At 40.9% G+C, this 21,749-nt stretch overlaps 1 protein-coding gene across 1 annotated transcript in view; it reads left to right on the top strand.

Moving 5' to 3' along the window:
• Fras1 (Fraser extracellular matrix complex subunit 1) overlaps positions 1-21,749 on the top strand; it is a 402,136-nt gene that overhangs the window by 140,843 nt on the left and 239,544 nt on the right. The window contains exons 3-4 of the mRNA XM_052198714.1: positions 6,743-6,850; positions 13,372-13,464. Coding sequence (XP_052054674.1) covers positions 6,743-6,850; positions 13,372-13,464 — 201 coding nt within the window. The remainder of the gene's footprint in view (positions 1-6,742; positions 6,851-13,371; positions 13,465-21,749) is intronic.

Here is a 21,749-nt window from a genome sequence, read left to right as displayed (position 1 = left end):
TAGCAAGGTTTGTAGATAGCTTAGGAGCTTTAGATGGATTACCCACTGCCGCGTATTTGGTGTGTGATTTCATCTAAGCACTACTCCTAGTTGAACTGCACATTCCTGGTTCTACCTGGGCCCAGGGTTGGCAGACAGAAAAGAATGCAAGTATGTAGGCCTCCTTATGTTTTACAAGTAACTTTGAGTAATATAGAAAATTATACAATTTATTGTTGAAGAAATAGAATATACAAACAAAATAAATGAAGAAGCAACAGAAGAAAATCACTGAGCATTCATACCCTGGAACAAATTCTTTTGTTCATTAGTTTTTATAATGCCATGCTTGTTTCTGTGTTTGTAAATTCTTTTTACTGCAAAATGATCACATTCTAAGTACAGTTTGGTAACTTGAAAGCATAGCTTTTAGAGAGCTTGGTTCCCATTTCTGTCTTATTTTGGGTTTAAAAAGCCAAGGGAATTTTAAAAATGAGATGAATTAATCAATAATTAAGTGGGTTATTATACCAGTCATATGAGAGAAAATTTATGTTGACACTTGATATACTGATCTTTAGAATGCTTTTAGTAATTCGCCTTCACAAATTTGAGTACCAAATGAGGGATATACTCATTATTTATTTTTAGCACTAATCAAATGTTCAATAAATACTTAGCCAAGTAAATAAATTACGTGTGATTCACACACACACACACACAGACACACACACACACACACACACACACACACACAAGTGTTGAAGATCAGTCAAACTTGGTGCTCTGCATGTGCTTGGCAAATGCTCTACCCCTGACTGTATCCTTAGCCTAGTAACAATTTTTAAAAGTAACTTCACTTTGGAGACAGAGATGTGTCACCTACAGAGAAGTTTTATTCATCTATTACTACAAATATTGGCCCTCTTTGCACACATGTCTTCCACTGGCTTTTAGGTTTGTTGTAATAAAATTCTCTAGTCCATAATCTAGTGAAAAGTTTAAGAATGCTTCTCTTGCAGAGTGTGCCTGATTTGAAGAAAGGATTATAAAGTGATGTAATTGCAGTAGTAACATGGAAAAAAAACCTGTAAAAGTTTCTTTACAATGTTATTTCTTTGGATTTTATGGCTTTATCCAAAGTTGGAAGCTGTTGAGGGGTTCCTGCCTCCCTACCTTCATAAAACAATTTTATGGGACCGTAGAAATTGATTCGTAAAGTTTTAGACCTGAAAAATATATGGTCATCTATCCCGGCCTTGGGAAAGGCTTATTTTATTTAAAATTACCCATAAATTATTTATGTCCGTGAGGACATTAATACAAGGAAGTACTTTGACAGGTCCAGTGCTTAGATGAAGAAATATTTTCTTCAAGCAGGGTTAGATACCAGTGAAGTGACAGCCAGTGCCATTGGGAATCAGGAGTGCAGTGTGTTAAGTGATGTTTCTGGAAGCTCTCCCACCCGGAGTAGAAGGTCTGAATCCCGATGGATGAGTTTGGGAGGCCAAGCAGTCACTTAGGCTTGGGTACTAAGTCAGCCAGTGTTCAAGAAGGCTGCTGGGTGAAAGGGATCTGCAAAGCAGAAGACAGGAAATGAGCTCTCCCTTTGGAAAGGTCGAAGTCTCTCTGCTGGAAAGATACGTAAACAGAGCCAGGGTGGTTTTCTAGCTCCACAGAAGTTTCACCCTTGGATTAATATAAGGAAAAGTTACAGTTTTGTGAATGAACGTGAAATCTTAGTGTTTTCGAAGGGCCTGTTTAGACTCAATTAGCTTAGTCCTGTGACACAGTATTGTGAACTGTTGGTTTGTAATAGAGTCACTGTGAAAACAGTTGAGCGTGCTGAAGAACTTAGAGTCCGGGGTAGACTGTTACCTCTCCAGGAAGGAAGGCAGATGGTTGCTGAGGGCAGTGGTTCTTCACCTTCCTGATGCTGTGAGCCTTTAATACAACTCCTCATGCCTTGGTAATATTATTTCATTGCTACTTCGTAACCGTACTTTCTGCCACTGTTTATGAATAATAATGTAAATATTTTTGGAGATAGAGGATGGCCAAACAGGTCACAACATGTGGATTAAAAACCACTGGTTTGGACCCCTGCACAGCATAAAGCAGCTCATACTTTCTGATATGTCTGTTCGCAGACTGATTTAAAGGAAGTGGGGCTCAGGCTAGTGAGACAGAGCTTCGCACTCACTGAGGTCCTCTCGAAACCTCCACTGTAACTGTATTAGAAGCCATCAAAAAATTAGATATCTTTTCTTGACCTGTGAGCAGAGGGAAATGCAGAAATATAAACCACAGATACATTCCATTTCTTTAACATGAAGGAACAAAAAATATTTTTCAGCATGTTCTCTGTTGCCCTGATGATGCATTCATGAGTGCAGGGGCAGATTTAGTGGCCTTCTGCCTGTGTCTGTGTGAGTTGTGGTGTCTTAGTGAGTTAGTCTGTGGTGGACCATGCCTTATTCGTAGTAGTCCAAGAAACACAGTCTGCTTGCCCTAACAGTTGAGAACGCTGCACATTAAAGTGGCCAGTGGCCACTGGGGGGTGGAGGTCATTGTAGCATTGGATACAAAAGAAGAGTTGATGTTGAGAGAATATTTTCTGTGTTTGGCTTCAGAGCCTTGCGAGCATGCTTTGTCTTTGTCCAGTAGCTGCTTATAAAGACCATTGTAGAAGAAAAGAAAAAACCAAACCAAACAAACAAAAACCAAGCAGCAACAGCAAAACCCTTCGCCTCCATAGTCTTCCCTAGAGTAGAACACACCAGTTGGTTGTCCAGTGTCCAAATGAACAACATTTTCAGCCCTGAAAATGTACATATGGTAACATTAGACAGACTGAGGAAGCCATATTTAGGAATATATATTTGTATATGCAAACATGTATGCATGCAATAAGAATTAATATAAGGAAAGGTCATAAATTTGAAGGCAAACAGGAGAGATATGTGAGAGGTTTTGGAGGGAGGAAAGGCAAGGCAAAATGTAATCCTATTATAATCTTAAAAATAAAGGCAAAATAAAACAAAACTGCACAAGAACCGTAGATGTCTGAGAGTTTGCTTTTCTCGTCTCTCTAAGCCTCTCTTCGTTTAGAAAGAGCTGCTGCTAAGGCACAGTGTAACATTTGGGGCCCCTCCCAAATACTGCTACAATGTATTCATTTATACTCTTGGTTCCAGAAACAAAAAGCAAACAAATAGATAAATGGTAACAATGGAACCCTTCCACCTCCAGATTCATCCTTGCCTCCTACTACAGTGGTCTCAGCTCTCTGGATGCTAACATACCAGTGATGTACTATTTTTTTTTAAATACGTTTTTACTTGTGTAGAACAGAGATGGGAAGATGGAAAAATCTAGCGTTTACCTGTGGGACCGCATTCATTCTGGGAAAAGGAATCTCTCAGAGATATGTTCTGAATGCTGTAACATACTAGGAAGCATTCAGAGAAACGAAAATGAATAGTTTCTCCATAAGTATCAAGCATGGTTCATACATCATTGTTCATGTGGTCTTTTCAGCGACTTTACTTATCTTACTTTTGCAACTCTACGTACCTGGGACACAGGAACTTCACTGTACAGCACATGTACAGTTGGCAATGGTGACATTAGCTTTGAACACAGCTAGCTGTTTCCCAGCCCAGTGCTCATGTTGCCTAGGGACATTGTGACTTGGACAAATGGGTAAATTTCTCTCAACCTATCTCCCTATCTATAAAAGGAGAATAATAGTGATAGTAACAGTTTCACAGCGTGTAGGCCAGTGTGGCGTAGTGCTCAGACTCAGAATCATTTCTGGTAGCCATTCAGGACTAAGACAAGTATGAGGAAAACCATCCACAGCTTCTCAGCCCCGTGAGAGGAGCACTTCCTCCCTTCCTTCTCTTCCCTTTCTCCTCACTTGTTGAACCAATGGAAACTTACCCCTTTCTAGCTTACAGATGACCAAGACGCAGACTATGGTTATTTTATTTGGCTTTGACGATTACTGGGGATAGGGGGAACTCCTAATCTACTCTTCTAACTGCTGGCTGGCGACTTCCCCAGGAGTGTACCCCAAATACTTGCTGTTTCTCCTGGCAATGTGCTCATGCTCCATCTCCTCTCATGATGGCTTCCTTCTCTTTTTGTCCATTTTCTTCATATCCTCTCTACCTGAAACCCCCTGCCAGGTAAGTGAATACCTGCACATCTCTATCTACTGACCAATCACAGGCTTTAGCCTTTTATTGACCAATTAACATGGGGAGCATGGTTACATAGCACAATTCGGTACATGTGATGATCTCCTTGTTGGGAAAAACCAGATCTTGAGGTCTAGTACTTAGCATGTGACTGTATAGCAGCAGTACCAGACCAACCCACTGCATTTCCCTCTTTTTGCCTGATAAAAAAGGTTCTTTTATAATAATAAATGACATATAGTAGGAACAATTATGAAAACTATTAGGTAAGAGTTACATTCTAAATTGCCATCTGTTTGTATTTTGCAATCTTTGGATAAAGTATTCTATCCTTATCCTATCTTGGTGAGTTTAGAGCTCTATACTTAAATCAGTTGTTTCATTACCACCTTAAGCATTTAAATCCTGTAATTCTCATATCTTGCAATTACCAACCTTATTTTTAAGGAAGGTTAAAGGGTTGCAAACTTGGAATTCTATGTTAGAGACTTGAGGCCAAATTCTCTGTTCCTAAGAAACCCTGAGTTTTATGAGTAAGGCCAACCACTAATTGTGACCCACTGATGCTACAGAAGGTTTTCTCTTACTTCAAAGCCAGCTGATGGCACAAATCAATTTCATCTGTAGAAGAAGGTGCACTCCTGCCTTTGATAGGATTGCATTCTGGCTGAAGGTAAATTGGAGCATTAAGTTGGAAATTGCAGCAAACTAGTTGTTGAACCTGGGAGCTGTATTCTTCTGCCACTTCTACCATCTCCAGAAATCATCTTATTGCATATTTTTATCTCAGGAAAAGATCAAAATTTAAAATCCTAACAGTGATCTCTAATGAACAAGTATATCTTTTGTGCATTCCTCCAGTAAACAAAAACATAAATTTGTGACCACCTGTCCCAACACAGTAGTGTAAACTATTATTTGATCAAATAAGAGGGGACTGTAACTTAGCCAAGTCAAGACATGAACTTTCCCATCCACCAATGTCTCAGTTCACCCCAAAGCCAAATCTTTCAATATTTGGATTCGAGTGACTCTCAAGGTCTAGAAGCTACTCTAAACATGTTGAATAGTGCTTCCATTCAATGGAGAAGGAGAATATAGCTGAGAAAGTGTAGGAAGGAAGGGCCCATGAAATACTATCTACTCTTTTTTAAACATCTCTACTATGGCAGGCTAAGGAGAATTGGTGCTTTAAGGGGGATTATAATCTGGTTCAACACGGCTACCAAGAGCTTGAATAAATGCTATAAATTATGAGAGTGTCCACAGATATAGTGGGATCAAAGAATGGTTGAGCAGCTGTACCCTGGTAGGGGTCAAGGTCAAAATCAATTCACCCCAGAGATGAAGGCAAGTTCAGGCTTGCTTTGGAGAAATCAAGACAGAGCAGGGACTCCAGGAGGGGAGTGGGGTGTGAGAGACATCAGAGAAGCCTGTGGCTTGGCCTGGGACCTTGAGATCCAGTCTGTCCTTGGAGATCGGACAAGGCCACGTAGGGTCGGCATTTTCTTCTGTTGGAGCTGAGGGTGTGCCACATTAGGCGAGGAGTAAGTGTGGCTATTGTTGAGGTGGAGCAGGAAGATGGATTGGGAGACTGTGTCGTTCACCGTCCTCATTGCTCCCATGCAAAGCCATCAGAGCCACCTCTCAATACAAGAAATAGATTTCTGTTGGATCTGTGAGAGAGCTGGGCCCAAAGGGACTTTAACATGAGTCCAGTTGAGATAAGGATCTAGCATGATGGAAGACAAGGAATTATAAAGACATTTTTGAGCCGTTTAACTGAGCCCAGACTCACTGCTATCATGGCCATTATATTTCTTTTCCAAATCGTTGAATAATAACACTAGACGGTCAGTTTCTATCAACTGAAGTCCCCTGTGTTCACTCTAAAAAGAGTGGTGAGATGTATGTGGATGCTATCCACACTTAGGCTTACATATTAGTGTATAATGTTCCCCGGTACAGTAAGCAGAGTAGCCATCCAATGTGTGTGCTGGCAGATCTGTCTTAAAGCACTGAACTGCCCCCTCATGTCCTTCTTGCCACTGCTAAATGTTGAAAATATGTAAAAGGCAAATGCTAACAGGTGGAGTTGGCCATGCTTTCAGTATCTAGTGCTAAATCCTGGGTTTCCCATGGCGGCTAGTGCTAGTCAACCTGTTGTCTTCTTTTCAACCTGCTTGGATGGTTTCTGCTAGTTAGCAGCATAAAAAAGAAACTCCAAGTCTGTGAACCGCGTGTCCTCCTGAGGTTTCAGGACAATCAATAGTTTTTACTCTGGGTATCGACAGCTCTCTGCTGAATGCCCTTGTCTGCGGCTACGTGGGCTGACTGTTGTGAAATGGATTACACACTTTTATTGCCACTCGGGTTTAATCAGTGCCCAGCATGTCCTGCGTGTGGTGTGCCTGTGACTTTCTTTTGCCTTTTTAATCACTCGGGACATGGGGCTGGCTATTGATGGTGCTGATTTTGTGAGTTGCAGACCTTGACTGATCAGTTTGTTTTTATTTTTTTTTTTTCCTTTTTAACTCAGAGCTTCTGCTTCCTTGCAGGATGCAACAATTTGGAAGCCTGATTCATGCCAGAACTGTCGTTGCCATGGTGATATTGTGATCTGCAAACCTGTTGTTTGCAAAAACCCTCGGTGTGCCTTTGAGAAGGTATAGTTTCCTAATTGCACCCTAAACTTACCCGTAAAGTCTGCCAATGATCAAAATTTTCAAATCTTTTTGGTTGTGTTTTCACATCTATTCCAATCTCTAATTGGAAGATGAAGGACGTGGTCCATGGGTAAGAATATCTTCATTTTCATTCACTGACCATTTATTACTGTCAAAGCACTTGGCTAAAGGTTTTACAAATGTCCCTTCATTTAGGATGAAGGGAAATGAGTGCCTTTTCCCACTTTACCGTGAGAAAACTAAAGCCTGGGGACTTTAAGCAATCAGCCATGACTGTACAATTAATAAACCGCAGCTTAGACATTTTAATGTTCCGACAGGTGCCAGAGCTGTTGACAGCAGCCATGGCGCCTCCACGCCATTGACTGGCTTGAGGTAAGGCGTGGCTTCTTTAAAAAGGATTGCACAACCAGCTTGGGTCTACTGGCAGCATGGCTCTGCTGCTGAACCCATGGGAAACAGGAGAGCCTCACCCAACCCCGCCCCAGACTCCAGCATCTCTCTCCCTTGTCCAGGAAGGGAAGGACGTCCATTTCCTTTTCCTCTTTGCCTCTTGTGAAAATCTTCAGTTTTTCCCTCAGTATCTATCTATTTTGTTGGAAAACTGTTCTTCCAGATGCTGGCTTTTCTGGAGTCCATGTGTTTTTGAAACTCTTACCTTCTAAATGTAAAAATCCGAAACTCTCCAGAGAAGAATACTTATTTTCTTTAGAAAGCATCCTGTCACTTTCACAAGCAGAGTATATTTTTTCTAGTTTATTCCCTTCCCCGCAACAATTAATTTTGAATCTTTCTCCCTCTAATGGTATTAAAGTTCTCTCTTTTTCTCCCTAGCATTAGAATGAAATATGTGCTTTAGAGATAGTTAGGGTTTCTTCTGCACAATGGCCAAAGGCAACATCAGTTGGAAGGGGGTGTTTTGGCTGACATAGGTCAGATTGCAGTCCATTGTGGGAAGTCAGGACTGGAACCTGGAGGCAGGACCTGAATCAGAGGCCACGGAGGGAAGCTACTTACTGGTTTTGCTCCACATGGCTTGGTTACCTTGCTTTCTTATGCACCAGAACCACCTGCCCAGCAGTAGTGACACCACCCACAGTGAACTGGGCCCTCCCACAATAACCATTAATGAAGTTAATACCACATAGACTTGCCTACAGGCCAATCTTATTGGGGGTGCTTTCTCAATTAGGAGTCCCCCTTCCTAGGGAGGCCTATGTTTGTGTCAAGTTGACAAAAACCAACTAGCATAAATATCTTTTAATTTCTGCGTGGCATATATCTGAGAAGTACGGAATGTATAGATGTTTAAGTTTGCTAATACTTTATTTTATGCCATGGATCCTTCTATCAATCTAAGAGATCACCATTTATAATGATCATGAAGTCACTCCTCCTCCTTCTTGGCAGGAATGTTTATACTATTACAGAAGAAGCCCTGAGTTAAATGTTAGAGGGTAAAGATTGTATTGTTGAAAACTAAACATGTTTTAATTTTTTTAACTGTCTTCTATTAATAGTCCAAAGTAATGGGGTTCATGATGATATTTTCTGTAAAAACAGAGGAACTCTTTGGCAGCTATTCATCTACCTTGGGAATGATAACCAGACTAAATAAACAACTAGAAAAATGTAATGGCAAAGAACAATCAATAAATGGAATAAGAAATAAACAGACAGTTCATTAAAGGAACTACAAATGGCCAATAAATGCATCAAAAAATGTTTCATATCTTTAGTCATCAGAAGAATGCAAATCTAAACTTTTTTTTTATACCAGGGGCCAGTGAACTAAGATATCGGCTTATTTTGTATTAAGTAAGAATATTTGGGCTGGAGAGGTAAATCAGTCAATAAAGTACTTAAGATCTTGCCTCACAAGCTTGAGGTCCTAAATTCCAACTCTGGAGTTCATGTTAAATAAACAACCAAACCCACAACTGGGCATAGTGGTGTGTGCTTATAATCTCCTAGGGAGGCAGAGACAGACAGATCTATGGGACTTGTTGGGTAACTTAACCCTTGAGAGACCAAGGCAAGGGGATTCTGATTTTGAGGCCAGATTCAATCCCTCTTTTAATCTTCTGTCAGTCTCTCCTTGATCACTCTGCTTCATATTTTGAGCTGCCTTGGTATTCGCTAAATGACGGAACACACACACACACACACACACACACACACACACTCTCTCTCTCTCTCCTCACCCACCACCCCCCTCCAAACAACAAAACAAAAAGCAAACCAACTAACCATCCATCCAAAGAACAGTGGAGCAGGAAGGTTTCATGATAGAAGTATACTTGACATATGCATATACATATGCATAACAAGACATGACATGTATTCTCTCTCTCTCTCTCTCTCTCTCTCACACACACACACACACACACACACACAAACACACACACACACACAGTGTATATATGCAAAACAAAAATAATGGCTTTGCATCTTTTAAATGGCTAAAATATCAAGATCATAATTTTTCAAAAATTGTATGAAACTCATGTTCTGTATCCATAAAGTTTTACTGAGACACAGGCAGCCTCACCTGTTTCTGTGATGTCCTGAGCTGCTTTACTTCCTTCAGGGCGGTCATGCAGCTCTGATGTGCACAGCATGCAGCCCCCAGATGCTAATATCGACCTCTGGCCCTATGCAGATAGTCGATCTGCACTTAACTCAGGACCCATTTTTCCTACTTTTTCTCAACTCAGTGAACCTGTTCTCCCAATTCCAGGTAACTTGAATCACTCAGCACTTCTCACTTTCTACACTACCAGCATCCAGCACACTTCCAGACTCCGCAGCTCTCCCTTCTTAGGCTGCATCACGGGAGTGCTTCCTCTGCTCTCGGCTCTCACGCCCGTCTTTCCCCTGGATTCCATGGTACCCTCGTAATTGGTTTGGCTGTTTCTGAGCCTGCCTTTTTCATCGTAACAGTGGTACAATAGTCAGGATGCCCCTATGAAAACTGAAGCCAGGGGCTGGAGAGATGGCTTAGAGGTTAAGAGCACTGACTGCTCTCCTGAAGGTCCTGAGTTCAAATCTCATCAACCACATAGTGGCTCACAATCATCTGTAATGAGATCTGATGCCCTTCTGGAGTGTCTGAAGACAGCTACAGTGTACTTACATATAATAAATAAATAAATCTTTAAAAAAAGGAAAAAGAAAAAGAAGACTGAAGCCAGCTTATATTGCTGTTCTCTTTAAACCCCTCCAATGACTTCCCTTCCTGATTAGAATAACTATGTAATTCATATTCCTGTAGTAGACCTCTAGTTAATCTTCTGTTAGCCTTTTTCTTGCTTCCTTTGCTTTTGAAATGGAACCTCATTGCTGCTGCCTGAATATACAAACACACACATTTATGTTGGTACACGTGCATACCGCACCCTCCCCCCACACGCATCTGAGAAAGAGTACTTTCAGTAAGAACAGAAAAGTGCAAACTTCTCACAGTGGAAGCATACATGCTGCTTGGCTATCAGGGGTATGTGTGCATATGTGTATATGTGTGCATATATAATGCATATCTGTGCATGAAGTCATTTCTTAGTTCTTCACTTTCTTTGAGTCTTGCTGGAATGCTGGTCTATATAATTGCAACTCTCCAACACACATTTCAACTTCCTTTTCCTTCCTTCCTTCCTTCCTTCCGTCCTTCCTTCCTTCCTTCCTTCCTTCCTTCCTTCCTCTTTTTTTTATTCAATATTTTTTTATTCACATTTCAAATGATTTCCCCTTTTCTGACTCCCCACTCCCTGAAAGTCCTATAAGCCCTCTTCCCTCCCCATTCCTCTTTTTTTCTTGTCACTAATTACTATCTGACATACTACATATTCTACTAATTCTGTGGGTGCTATCTCTTGTACACTGTATCTCCTTTATATCCGCAATCATACCCCATACACAGTAGTTATTCAATAAATACTTTTGAATGATGTATGGAAGAATGGTTGAAAAATAAGGTTGAGTCAAACATTCTAGAGAAGTTTGTAGCTGTACTGGGGAGCTTAGAGTTTAATTTCTAATTGCAGTCTAATGATGTTTTCATGCATGAGCAGAACATCCAGGTTTGCTTTTTAAAGGATCCTTCTGGTTTTCCAGAGTTAATACATAATATTGTAAAGGAGGATGTCAGTCCAGAGGCACTGAGAGCAGCCCAGGGAAGAGAAGGAACTTCTGAACTACTGCGTTGACTGGCTCACATATTTTAAAGGAAACCCTCAAGGGCTTCCCCTAAGGGAATTGGCATAGTCATCAACTTAATATGAAAAGAAATGAGTGCTGAGACTGCCAAGATCTATAATACACACCATATTTCTGTAACTTTTATTATAGCGTGCTATTATAAATGTTCTGAGAATTGTATTATTAGCTATTACTCTTAACCAAATTGATTTTAGTTTACAAGTTAAATTTTACCGTAGATATATATGTATAGAAAAAAAGCACAATACATATAAGACTTGGCTTGTCTGCAGTTCAGCTCTCTCAGGGGTCGGGTGTGTCCCGGGGCATTGCCCATGGAAACGAGAGACCATCGTAAGCATTGAGTAGCTGTGAGGTATAATAATTAACCTGATCCCATTGTTATCATTAGTTGATTTGTCCAGAACCTAAACAAGTCATCTTGCTGGCTCCTCTGCGGTCTTCATTGATAGGTCTTATTCATGCAGACAACATCCCCTGCTACGGTGTAAAGTTCAGAGGGACAGTAGGCCAGTGTGCTGTGCTGTATTGGCACAGTCATTCTGAGTCCTGGGGAGAGGTGGCAGGAATCCCCTGTGTCTTCTTTTCCAGGTGCGTGCACGCAGAATTCTTAGCTTCTTTTTCAGCTCATGTCTGTATGGTTCCCATAGACATTCCATAGATTGAACGGAGCTAGGGACACCCTCTCTCCCCCACAGCCACTCACAAATAAAGAATACTATAGTTTGAAATGTTATTTTGAAGGCTGAATCTGAAGATTAGTGTGTTCCAGAGAATGCAGGAAACTAATCTGGGGGCATGGAATATCCCTTGGAATTTTCCATTCCACCTGCTTTTCTCTCTTGCGCTCTGATTTCTTGTTGTTAAGCAACAATTGGATTATCTCATTTCCTATCTGTGTGAAATGCTTAGTGGGAGCTATGCTAATGTAGTTTCCATGGCTCCCTTGGCAGAGATTAAAGTGAAGTTTCCCTTTCGGGTTCAGAGGACACTCTTCTGGGAAGTCATTAATATTGCATAGCGGGCTCAGTTTCATAAAATCTCATATATAAATTTTGTTCTTTATCAATCAAATAAGGATAATTTGATGATTGCTGTTATTGATGGGTTTCTGTAGTAGATTTACAGTTGTAAAGTATTCATTGTCTCTTTTTTACTCTTAGATGTAGTTAGATGAACTGAGAAAACTGTCTGTCTCTGTGTCTCTGTCTCTGTCTCTGTCTCTGTCTCTCTCTCTTTCTCTCTCTCTGTGTGTGTGTGTGTGTGTGTGTGTGTGTGTGTGTAATAGAAGTAACTAAAGATAACAATAAGAAAGGTAGCATTGACACACAAAACTTGTTTTGATTCTTCTGAGTAGGTGCTTTGTAGATCTCCACCCTGTGGATAGACATGTCTTCCCAGATAACACAGCTCTCTAATCACTGTGGTCCAATCATGGGAAAGGTCTAATAGGTGAATCATTAATTCCTGAAGATAATCCCATTATTTTCCTTGGGATCAGAACTCAGCACATGTTTACCACGTGCACTCTACTACAGAACTACATCCTTAGTCCCTATTGTGTGATAACTTTGAAGCAGATTCTTCATGGTGCCAGATGCATTATTAGTTTACAGGAGAGATGAATCCTGGGTTATCTTCTTTTGCATGATCTGCAATTATAGAAGCCTCTAGAAAAGCTCTTCATTGGCAGCTAGGAATCCTTCTCAGTTTTCCTTGTGGCTCAGGCCGTGCCCCCACCAGGGCACTATTTCCTGTCAAAACTTTGTCTTTCGATCGATCTCTTCTGCTTCCAGAAGTGAACCAGAACCCCCTGGACCTCAACTCCCTGTTCCTGTCTCCTTCCTGTAGCAGGCTTTGGAACAGAGGTGAAGATCTGGCTCTGGAACAGTTTCCTGCTCCCGAACTCTTTTCTTTTTCTAAGGCAAACAATTCAGTTAGTGAAATAAGCCCCTTTCTCACTCCATCTGCTTTCCTTATGAGAAGCATTTCTTGTGGAAACAATTCACCACTCCATTACCTTTACATGTGAAAACTCAGAGGATTGGTTTTTAGTGTTCTTTTTTTTTTTTTTTTTTAATGTCCTTTCCTTTCAAAGAAAGGAGTTTCCAAAAATCACCTCTTGACAGGGAATCCTTTGTGTTGGTTTATTTACTTTATCTTGTCCATGTTACCTGTAGAAACTCAGGAGGACTAGGGAATCTCAGAGGCTTAGGGGTCTGATGAACTTAGGGGTCTGTTTGCTGCTGAGACTTCAGACTGAGCTTCTTTTAAATACCCAGGGAGAAGTGCTGTGGATCGGCCCCAACCAGTGCTGCCCAGAGTGTGCACCTAGGACTCCTGGCTCTTGTCACCATGAGGGAAAAATCCATGAGGTAAGTGCTCTTGGTCCTAAAGCTCAAGGTGCATTTGTGGCTTATTGACAGAAGAAAGCCAAGTGTTAAATCTGGGTTGCCAAAACGTGTTGGGGGGGGTTGTTTTGTTTCTCTTTGCATAGCCTGACTACAGGGGTAGGAGGCTCCCCTGGCTTTCTGGAGGTGCTTGCCTTTTTTTGTTTGTTTTGAACAAGATGAAACATATGCTATTTATTCCTTAAACTCTACATAAATATTTGTACATTGAGTTTGTGTCTGCATAAAGAATAGACTGAGATTGTTGATGTTGAAGTGCTTGTGGTGTTGAATAATTGCAGTACCCACTCTCTTCCTTTGGTATACTACATATAGATTTTTCTTTGATAATTTTTAATAGCTCTGAGTTGGTGAGCAGGGAAGATAGCACTACTCCCATGTCAAAGTTGAAAACAGGTTGTAAAAGAACTTGAACCATTTGCCCACTTGTTATCAATTGACGACGTAATCTAGCTGAACTTGTTATCTTTCAACTCATAGTTCAGAGATACTTACCTTCAAATACAGATTTTCAGTTTCAGGGCATCAATCTTAAAGATCTTAGTTTGGGGCCCTCCTAGGAACTGTAGGGAGTTCAGTGCCTTCCCTGGGTTTTCCTCACTGGATGTGAGGAACAGTTCTCAGCCATTATGACAAGGAATGTCTGCGGGCATGGGCAAACTTTTCTTGTTACCCTTTCCTGTCCTCCACCAAGAACCAGAGTCCTGAGAATCTCTCCCAAAGATTTACTTTTTACTTCTTAGACCCTATTTCCTGGATCCCACAGGCTTAATTGCAGATACTAAATACTAATTTAAATATAGCATTGTAAGATTTATTGTAGACATTACGAAAAGCATCCCTTTCTACCCTTGCTAAAACATTCCCCTGTCCCACGAGGTAAAGTTGCACGCGGTGAAGAAAGAAAGGCTCTTTGTGTTAATAATCATCTTCCACCTGATACAAAATGTTCCTAGAGTTAGCATCTCTGCCTGTTCAGGAGAGAGCATGGGTTAGCGTGATTTGATAAACCCACTCTCAGGTGCTATTCAGTATATCCACCTAACAGTCTCCGAGCACAATGCTCTTGTCCCCAAGGACCAGATCATCTTCCTTGGCCCACTGTCTCCTAGTAACAGTAGGAAACAGCTCTTTCCGTTCCGTACAATGTCTTGCTGAAAGGCAGCTAAGCAGGATCTGCACTGCGAAGGTCTTTATCCCACCTGCCAGTAAAGGCTGCCCAAGCCACTCTGTTTTCTAAGGGGGTGTCACCTTGAATTGCCACACATGATCCCTATGTAGTGGGGACATGACAGGGATGACTGGTGATGGGATTAATGCCAGTTCCTCATGATTAGAACAGGTGTGTTGTTCCAGTTGGCTAAAATCCATGCTGGATGTCAGAAGTTCAGGAGATACTAGCAGTCAAAATAAAATCTGGATTTTGGCTGGGAGAGAGAAAGCCAGATACATCAAAAAGATTTGGTACCAGTGATAGGTACCAAACCGGAATTGATATATGTAAAACTGATTTAAGAGCACACTTACAGGGGTTATCTTTGCACTTCAGCAGGGGTCATTCGATGGGCGCCATCTGTTTACTTATGTGAAATTTGTATATATGTACAATCTTATGTTTAAGTTGTCTGAGAACATTAACAACCATTTGAACACCTTCATAGTCATCTTGGCCTTTCAAACTAACCTGGAACTTGGCAAGGACCCTTCTCCAAGGTAGGTATTCAGTAAATATTGATGGGTGGAAAACTCAGGCCATTATTCAATAATTTCTGTATCTTCTCAGATAAAGAAATCTTCTTGTCCTTATTCCTTGGTTATGTAGTCACTGTTGTTGGTGGCCGGGCATTTCTAAGCCACAGATCTCTTATGGGTTAGTTATAAATACCCCGTGCCTTTTAATTTTGCCTTTCCCTCTGCCCCCATGCAGCTCACTCCTGCTGCAATAAGGTTGAAAACTCTGCACTGGATAGGAACATGTCCATACATGGCTTCCTATTTGTACTTTCAAAACGTATCCCGTCAGAAAATGCCATCATTATATTTGCTGTCCTTGATGTGACTGCGAAAAGGGTTACATTTTGAGAACTGTGCCTCGGCTGGGAAGTCTTTCATGGTCTACTTCTTCAAATAGATCTGTAGATTTGATTCTTTTTAAAGTTGTGATACAATCAAATTTCACCACAAGTTATAGTGATTATAATCTTTGTCTTCTTACTCCCCAACCCCCACTATAACCTCTAGGTTCTCTTTCAAATCCAGTGTTACTGATTTTCCTGAACAGGTGACATCTGTTTTTGTCTGAGCCTGGCCTTGTCATTCACATTGCTAGGGTTTTTCCTGGCTCTCACCCCCCCCCTACGCCTCCCCCACCTCTCCCTTTCCCTTTAGCTTATTTAGGAAGCCAGTTTTTACTGTAGTAAGCCTCTCTCTGCTGGCTTACATCTCAGAGGGCTGGTTATGGCAACTTCCCTGGCAGATGTAAATTAGCCTGGTGTTTTAGGTCTTCTCTATTGTGTTCCAAAGTGGAAACTCTGGCTGGATGGAGAGATTTAATAGGAGCTTGAGGGTATCCTAGGTGTGACAGGAAGGGAAAGATGAAGTGATACTGTCCCCAGTAACCATGGTTCAAGCTCAGAGATGTCAACAGAAGGCAGAGTTCAGGGCCATGAAGTTGGTACACTGCAGTAAAAGCTAAGCCCCGAGAAAGGATGCCCATGTCTGCAGGAGTCAATATCCAGTACAACTCTCAACTCAGCAAGCCACCACAAGCCTAAAGGCCTTTCCTTGAGTAGGGAAAACTCCAGAGCCTTTTGGCTGCCTCCAGGTTGTTAGGAATGCATTGCAACATAGGTTGTTATAGCCAGGACATGTGGGGGAGATGGATTTATCTCTAACCTCTCCTATGAGATCTTTATACATTCTCCTTGGAATATTGCCAACCAGGCGGGGCCCAAGCCTCAAATGTGTGTTTCTGAGGAGGTGTTTGACTTATTGTTTTCTTGTCCCTCTGAGGTTGGCTCATAAAGAGGAGGGGAAGCAGCATTAATCTTTCCTCACTATTTAATCCCAACACATAGTAACTTGAGTCTAAGAAGAAAGTGCATGAAGATTCAGCAAAGACAGAAAGCACCAGGAAGCAAAGACTCTTGAGAATCCTACTGGGCAAAGAGAGGCGTAGGGAGCCTGGTCACTCACATCTCTTTCCAGGAGGGCAAAGGAGAGCTAAATTATGTATGTGAGAGAAGAAATGAATATTGAATTCAGCTTTGTTCTACTCAAAGTAGAGGGTGTAATTAGAAAAATGCACTGAACACTCTGAGATGTTTAGTATTCTGAATTTATAACCTTATAACCGGAAAGAACCCACTTATCCCTCAACAGAAGAATGGATGCAAAAAATGTGGTATATATACACAATGGAGTACTATTCAGCCATTGGAAACAATGAATTCATGAAATTCTTAGGCAAATGGATGGAGCTAGAGAACATCATACTAAGTGAGGTAACCCAGTCTCAAAAGATCAATAAGATCAATCATGGTATGCACTCACTAATAAGTGGATATTAGCCTGGAAAACTGGAATACCCAAAACATAATCCACACATCAAATGAGGTACAAGAAGAACGGAGGAGTGGCCCCTGGTTCTAGAAAGACTCAGTGTAACAGTATAAGGCAAAACCAGAACAGGGAAGTGGGAAGGGTTGGGTGGGAGAACTGGGGGAGGGACGGGAGCTTATATGACTTTTGGGGAGTGGGGGGCCAGAAAAGGGGAAATCATTTGAAATGTAAATAAAAATATATCTAATTAAAAAAAAAAGAATACCAGGCATTGACTCAGTCCTTCTATTACCTGATATTATAAATTATTTAAGATGATTAAGTAACACAACTTAAGGACTGGATAGTAACCTCATCATTAGGTTAGATTTTAATTTAATCATAATAAAGTGCTTCGAGTTTTTTCAAATAGAAATTGCTAAGAGTAGCTAAGGTTTAACAGTTTAAATATATTTTACATAGTCTTTGAAACATCAGAAATCCACACAGAGTGTGGCATTTAATGTTATTTCATTACTAAGGATCATTTGACAATGAGCCTTGTCTGCTTTTGACACCTTCTATAGTATCCTTCAAAGAAGAACTGAGCATCTTTACCTTCATGTGAGGTTGCTTATCTTGTCAAGTTAGCCATGGGGTAGAAATTGCCTATTTCATCTACAGACAAAACACTATCCAAAAGGACAAACAGATGTGGGATAGTTGACTACTAATCTCTGCCACGACAGAGTAAGCTAGTCCTTAAATTATGTGAAGAAAAAAATGTATTTTGTTGTTGTTTGTTGTTGTTGTTGTAGTGGTGGTGGTGGTGGTGGTTGTTCTTTTAGCAAGCCAGGCAGATACTTTATGACCATATACATCTATTCTTTGGGCTTATGTCACCACTCACTAACTTGTTAGTTGACTGCACAGAAGAGTATATTTAAGATATTGTCTATAGGATTTGCTGTTGCCAAGTGCCAAAATCCTCATGTTTTCAAAGAGTATTAATGAGGTTAAAATGGCGTAGCAAAAGCTGGTTCTTGTGGGAGCATTTCCTGATTTTATATAGCTCTCTTTGCTGCCACAATGTTTATTAAAATGAATGCATTTGTAAATGGGTATGGAGAACCCTGTGAAATTATTTATATAGATATAAATAACATTTGGCATGTGTGGGACCCCTTGATCTTTAGGCCGAGTGTTTTGCATCCATTACCAATCAATCCTCAGAGTACTCTGGGGAAGGAGAAGACACTGGTTCAGGGATAGAGGCAGAAGGTAAAAAACGGAGGGGGATATTCGTGGCTCATGCTATCATGAGATGGGGGACTAATTCTCCCCACTTGCCCTGTGCACTTTGGATCACCTGCAGGAGACTAGCTGTGTGGCTGTGACGTGCAACAATGGAGTCTCCACCCTGAATGCTCTTTGGTATTTCTATACTTCTCAAGTTTTTAGGAAGGGAGAAGCCACTGCTTAATTTCATGTCTCCTGAGTGAGATGATAGATTCACATGATCACAGAGCCCGAAGGTACTAAAGAGCTCTGCTAACACAGCCCTTTCATTTTACAAATGAGAAACCTTGGTGATTGACAGGCTGTTATTACAGTTAATTTTTGTGGTCTGTGTCTGAAAGGTGGTATGATTACAGATGTTTTAGAAACAAGTCAGTGACTTTTTTTTTTTAAACAAAAAGCAAGGTCTTGTTTTAGTGAATTGAAATGTCTAGACACTTGGAAATATGGCCTTTTGTCTATAGCCTAAGACCCTGTGTGTGCTCAATCTCATCTAATCTCAGAAACAAAGCAAGGTAGAGAGGTAGAAAACTAGGTTAGTACCAGGATGGGAGGAGTAGCTTTCTTTTAATAAAGTAAAATCTCTCACTTGGAGTTGTATTATATAGTATTCAGCGTTGACTTACATTAGGTGATTTATTAGATATTACAAATAGTAACTTGCTTTGTGTACTGGCTAGTTTTGTGTGTCAACTTGACACAGGCTAGACTTATCACAGAGAAAGGAGCTTCAGTTGGGGAAGTGCCTCCATGAGATCCAGCTGTGGGGCATTTTCTCAATTAGTGATCAAGTGGTGAGGGCCCCTTGTGGGTGGTTCCACCTTTGGGCTGGTGCTCTTGGGTTCTATAAGAGAGCAGGCTGAGCAAGCCAGGGGAAGCAAGCCAGTAAGAAACATCCCTCCATGGCCTCTGCATCAGCTCCTGCTTCCTGACCTGCTTGAGTTCCAGTCCTGACTTCCTTTAGTGATGAACTGCACTGTGGAAGTATAAGCTCAATAAACCCTTTCCTCCACAACTTGCTTCTTGGTCTTGATGTTTGTAAAGGAATAGAAACCCTGACTAAGACACTTTGTTATGACAAAACTTATGGTGTTCTATGGGTGAACAACTGGACAATAGAAAAGTACAAAAGCAAAAGTAAAATCCATAAGTAATGCCAGTGTCCTGAAAGTACTGTTAAAAGTCTCTTGAGTGTTATTTTCTGTTGTTGGAAGGAGAGATGGCAGATGAGGGAGGCAGATGAGCAGGTAGGTAGGTAGACAGATAACACATGCAAAAGTGTTTCACATAGGAGGGAACTATGTCGAATACACTCTTTGTCTCCCCCATTTCTATAATAATGTTATAACTACTTTCCAGGCACACTCTTGGAGAACTAATGTTCTCTGTTGGTGGCTGAACAGAGTTATATGGGTGGTTTTACATTTTTCACTAAAAGGTTACACTTTTACTCCAAAGAACAAGGTAGAATATATAAACTGAATCCATTTTTCATGTAATGGATCATTTTCTTCAGATAACTTTTTAAAAGTTAAGTTAGCAGGGCAAAGCATCTCTTACAAAAACAGCCTACCAAACAACCAAACAAAACCAGAAAAACACAGTAAACAAACAAAAGCAGAGGAAACCCATGAGTTTGTTGTTGAAGAGTAGGGGAGGACCAAGCACCACTTTCTTTCTTCCTTTCTCTCTTTCTTTCTCTCTTTCTTTCTTTCTTTCTTTCTTTCTTTCTTTCTTTCTTTCTTTCTTTCTTTCTTTCTTTCTTTCTTTCTTTCTTTCTTTCTTTCTTCCTCCTTCCTTCCTTCCTTCCTTCCTTCCTTCCTTCCTTCCTTCCTTCCTTCCTTCCTTCCTTTCCTTTCCTTTCCTTTTAATAAAATGTTTGAAAGTTTTAGCTGACAAACAAGACTAGAAACTATCCAGGTGTTACCTCTGATGAGTCGATGTGTGTGTATACTGTGAAGTGACGTCACTGTCATCCCAATTAGAATAGCCATCACCACCCATGCTGCATATTAGAGTCTGGAATCATCTTCTCTCACATGTGAAAGGATGTGTCATCTATGTGGCATTTACGCATTACCACTCTACTGTAAACTCCGTCCACCAAGGCTGTATCTCTGTGTGAGTCCCACTGTGTGCCCACGTGGGCCCTAGCTGCCTCTTCTTTGACATGGTGCCTTCTGAACCTTTCTAAAGCTCCTTGTGATGAAACACTATTACATCATTTCATTTTTACACGCAAGGAAGCAAGATTGACCTAATCCCATTCCAAAGGTCAAAAAGGACTCACCTCGGAGCTGAAAGTGTGCAGGTTAGTACAGGAAACACTTGGCTCAGCCATAGGACTTGGTGTGTGCAAGTGCCCTCTTGCATTCTCTGGAAGTCTGTCTGGAGGAGAGAATAGTGTGATAGTAAGCTGAGACCCAGCTCACTGGGTTACTATGACTACCTGGTACTAAGTTGTTACAGAAATAGCCCAGGGTTTTCCTAATTCCATAATATTAGACTTGCCACACTTGCACGGCAATGGAGTGCTGACTTGCTCAGTTAAGATAAGGCTGCTTTGTGTCTCAGATGGAAAACTATGTTAGATGCCAGTTTGAATTAGCAAGAGAATTGCTTTTACAACTTCTAAGTGTAATTGTGAGGTTATGTTAAGGTGACTGAATGCGCCAATATGTGATACTTTGATAAGAACCCATATATACGTGTTGAGGCACACGCATCATAGCTACCTTTAAAAGAGGGAAATGGGGAACAGGGTGCAGTATTTAGGAAAGTATTTATCAAATAGGTTTCACTATGTACCTTGGAAAGCACAGCATTTGGTCATTCTGAAACTAAATGTTAGGGCAGCTGTTTCTCCAATCAGACAGATGTTGAAATGTTGGTTCATTTGGCATCAGATCCAAGGATAACTAGTTGAGATACTTTGAATACTGCCTAAATTATATACCACCCCAAACGTGGAGATTGTGATAATCCAGCATAAAGTAGGTTTAAAGGTTCTATATATGTGACTGGATAGCTTTCCTGGGGCCATATTTTGCTCTACAGTTTGTGGGAAAACTGAAAACTCCTTTGTCCCTTCTACATGATTCCTAGGAATGTGAGATCAGTAGGTGTGTATGTGTCAATATGCAGAGAGAGAGAGAGAGAGAGAGAGAGAGAGAGAGAGAGAATATAATTATGAATGAGAATATGTAGACTAAACGGGATTGCAAGTTAAAAAAGGAAGCAGATCCAAGTGAGAGCTATTGGAAGGGAGAGAATCTGGGCCCAGGGATGTAGCTCAGTGACAGTTGAATGTGTGCAGTTCATTCAGAAGATCTTGGGTTCAGTCCCCACCCAGCACCTCACATATAAAAGAATAACTTGATAGACTATGCATTGTGGCACACTCTTGCATT

Source organism: Apodemus sylvaticus, chromosome 11, assembly GCF_947179515.1.
Source record: "Apodemus sylvaticus chromosome 11, mApoSyl1.1, whole genome shotgun sequence".
NCBI lineage: Eukaryota > Metazoa > Chordata > Mammalia > Rodentia > Muridae > Apodemus > Apodemus sylvaticus.
Note: the sequence above shows the minus strand (reverse complement) of the source record. Positions and strands in the feature narration are given on the sequence as shown.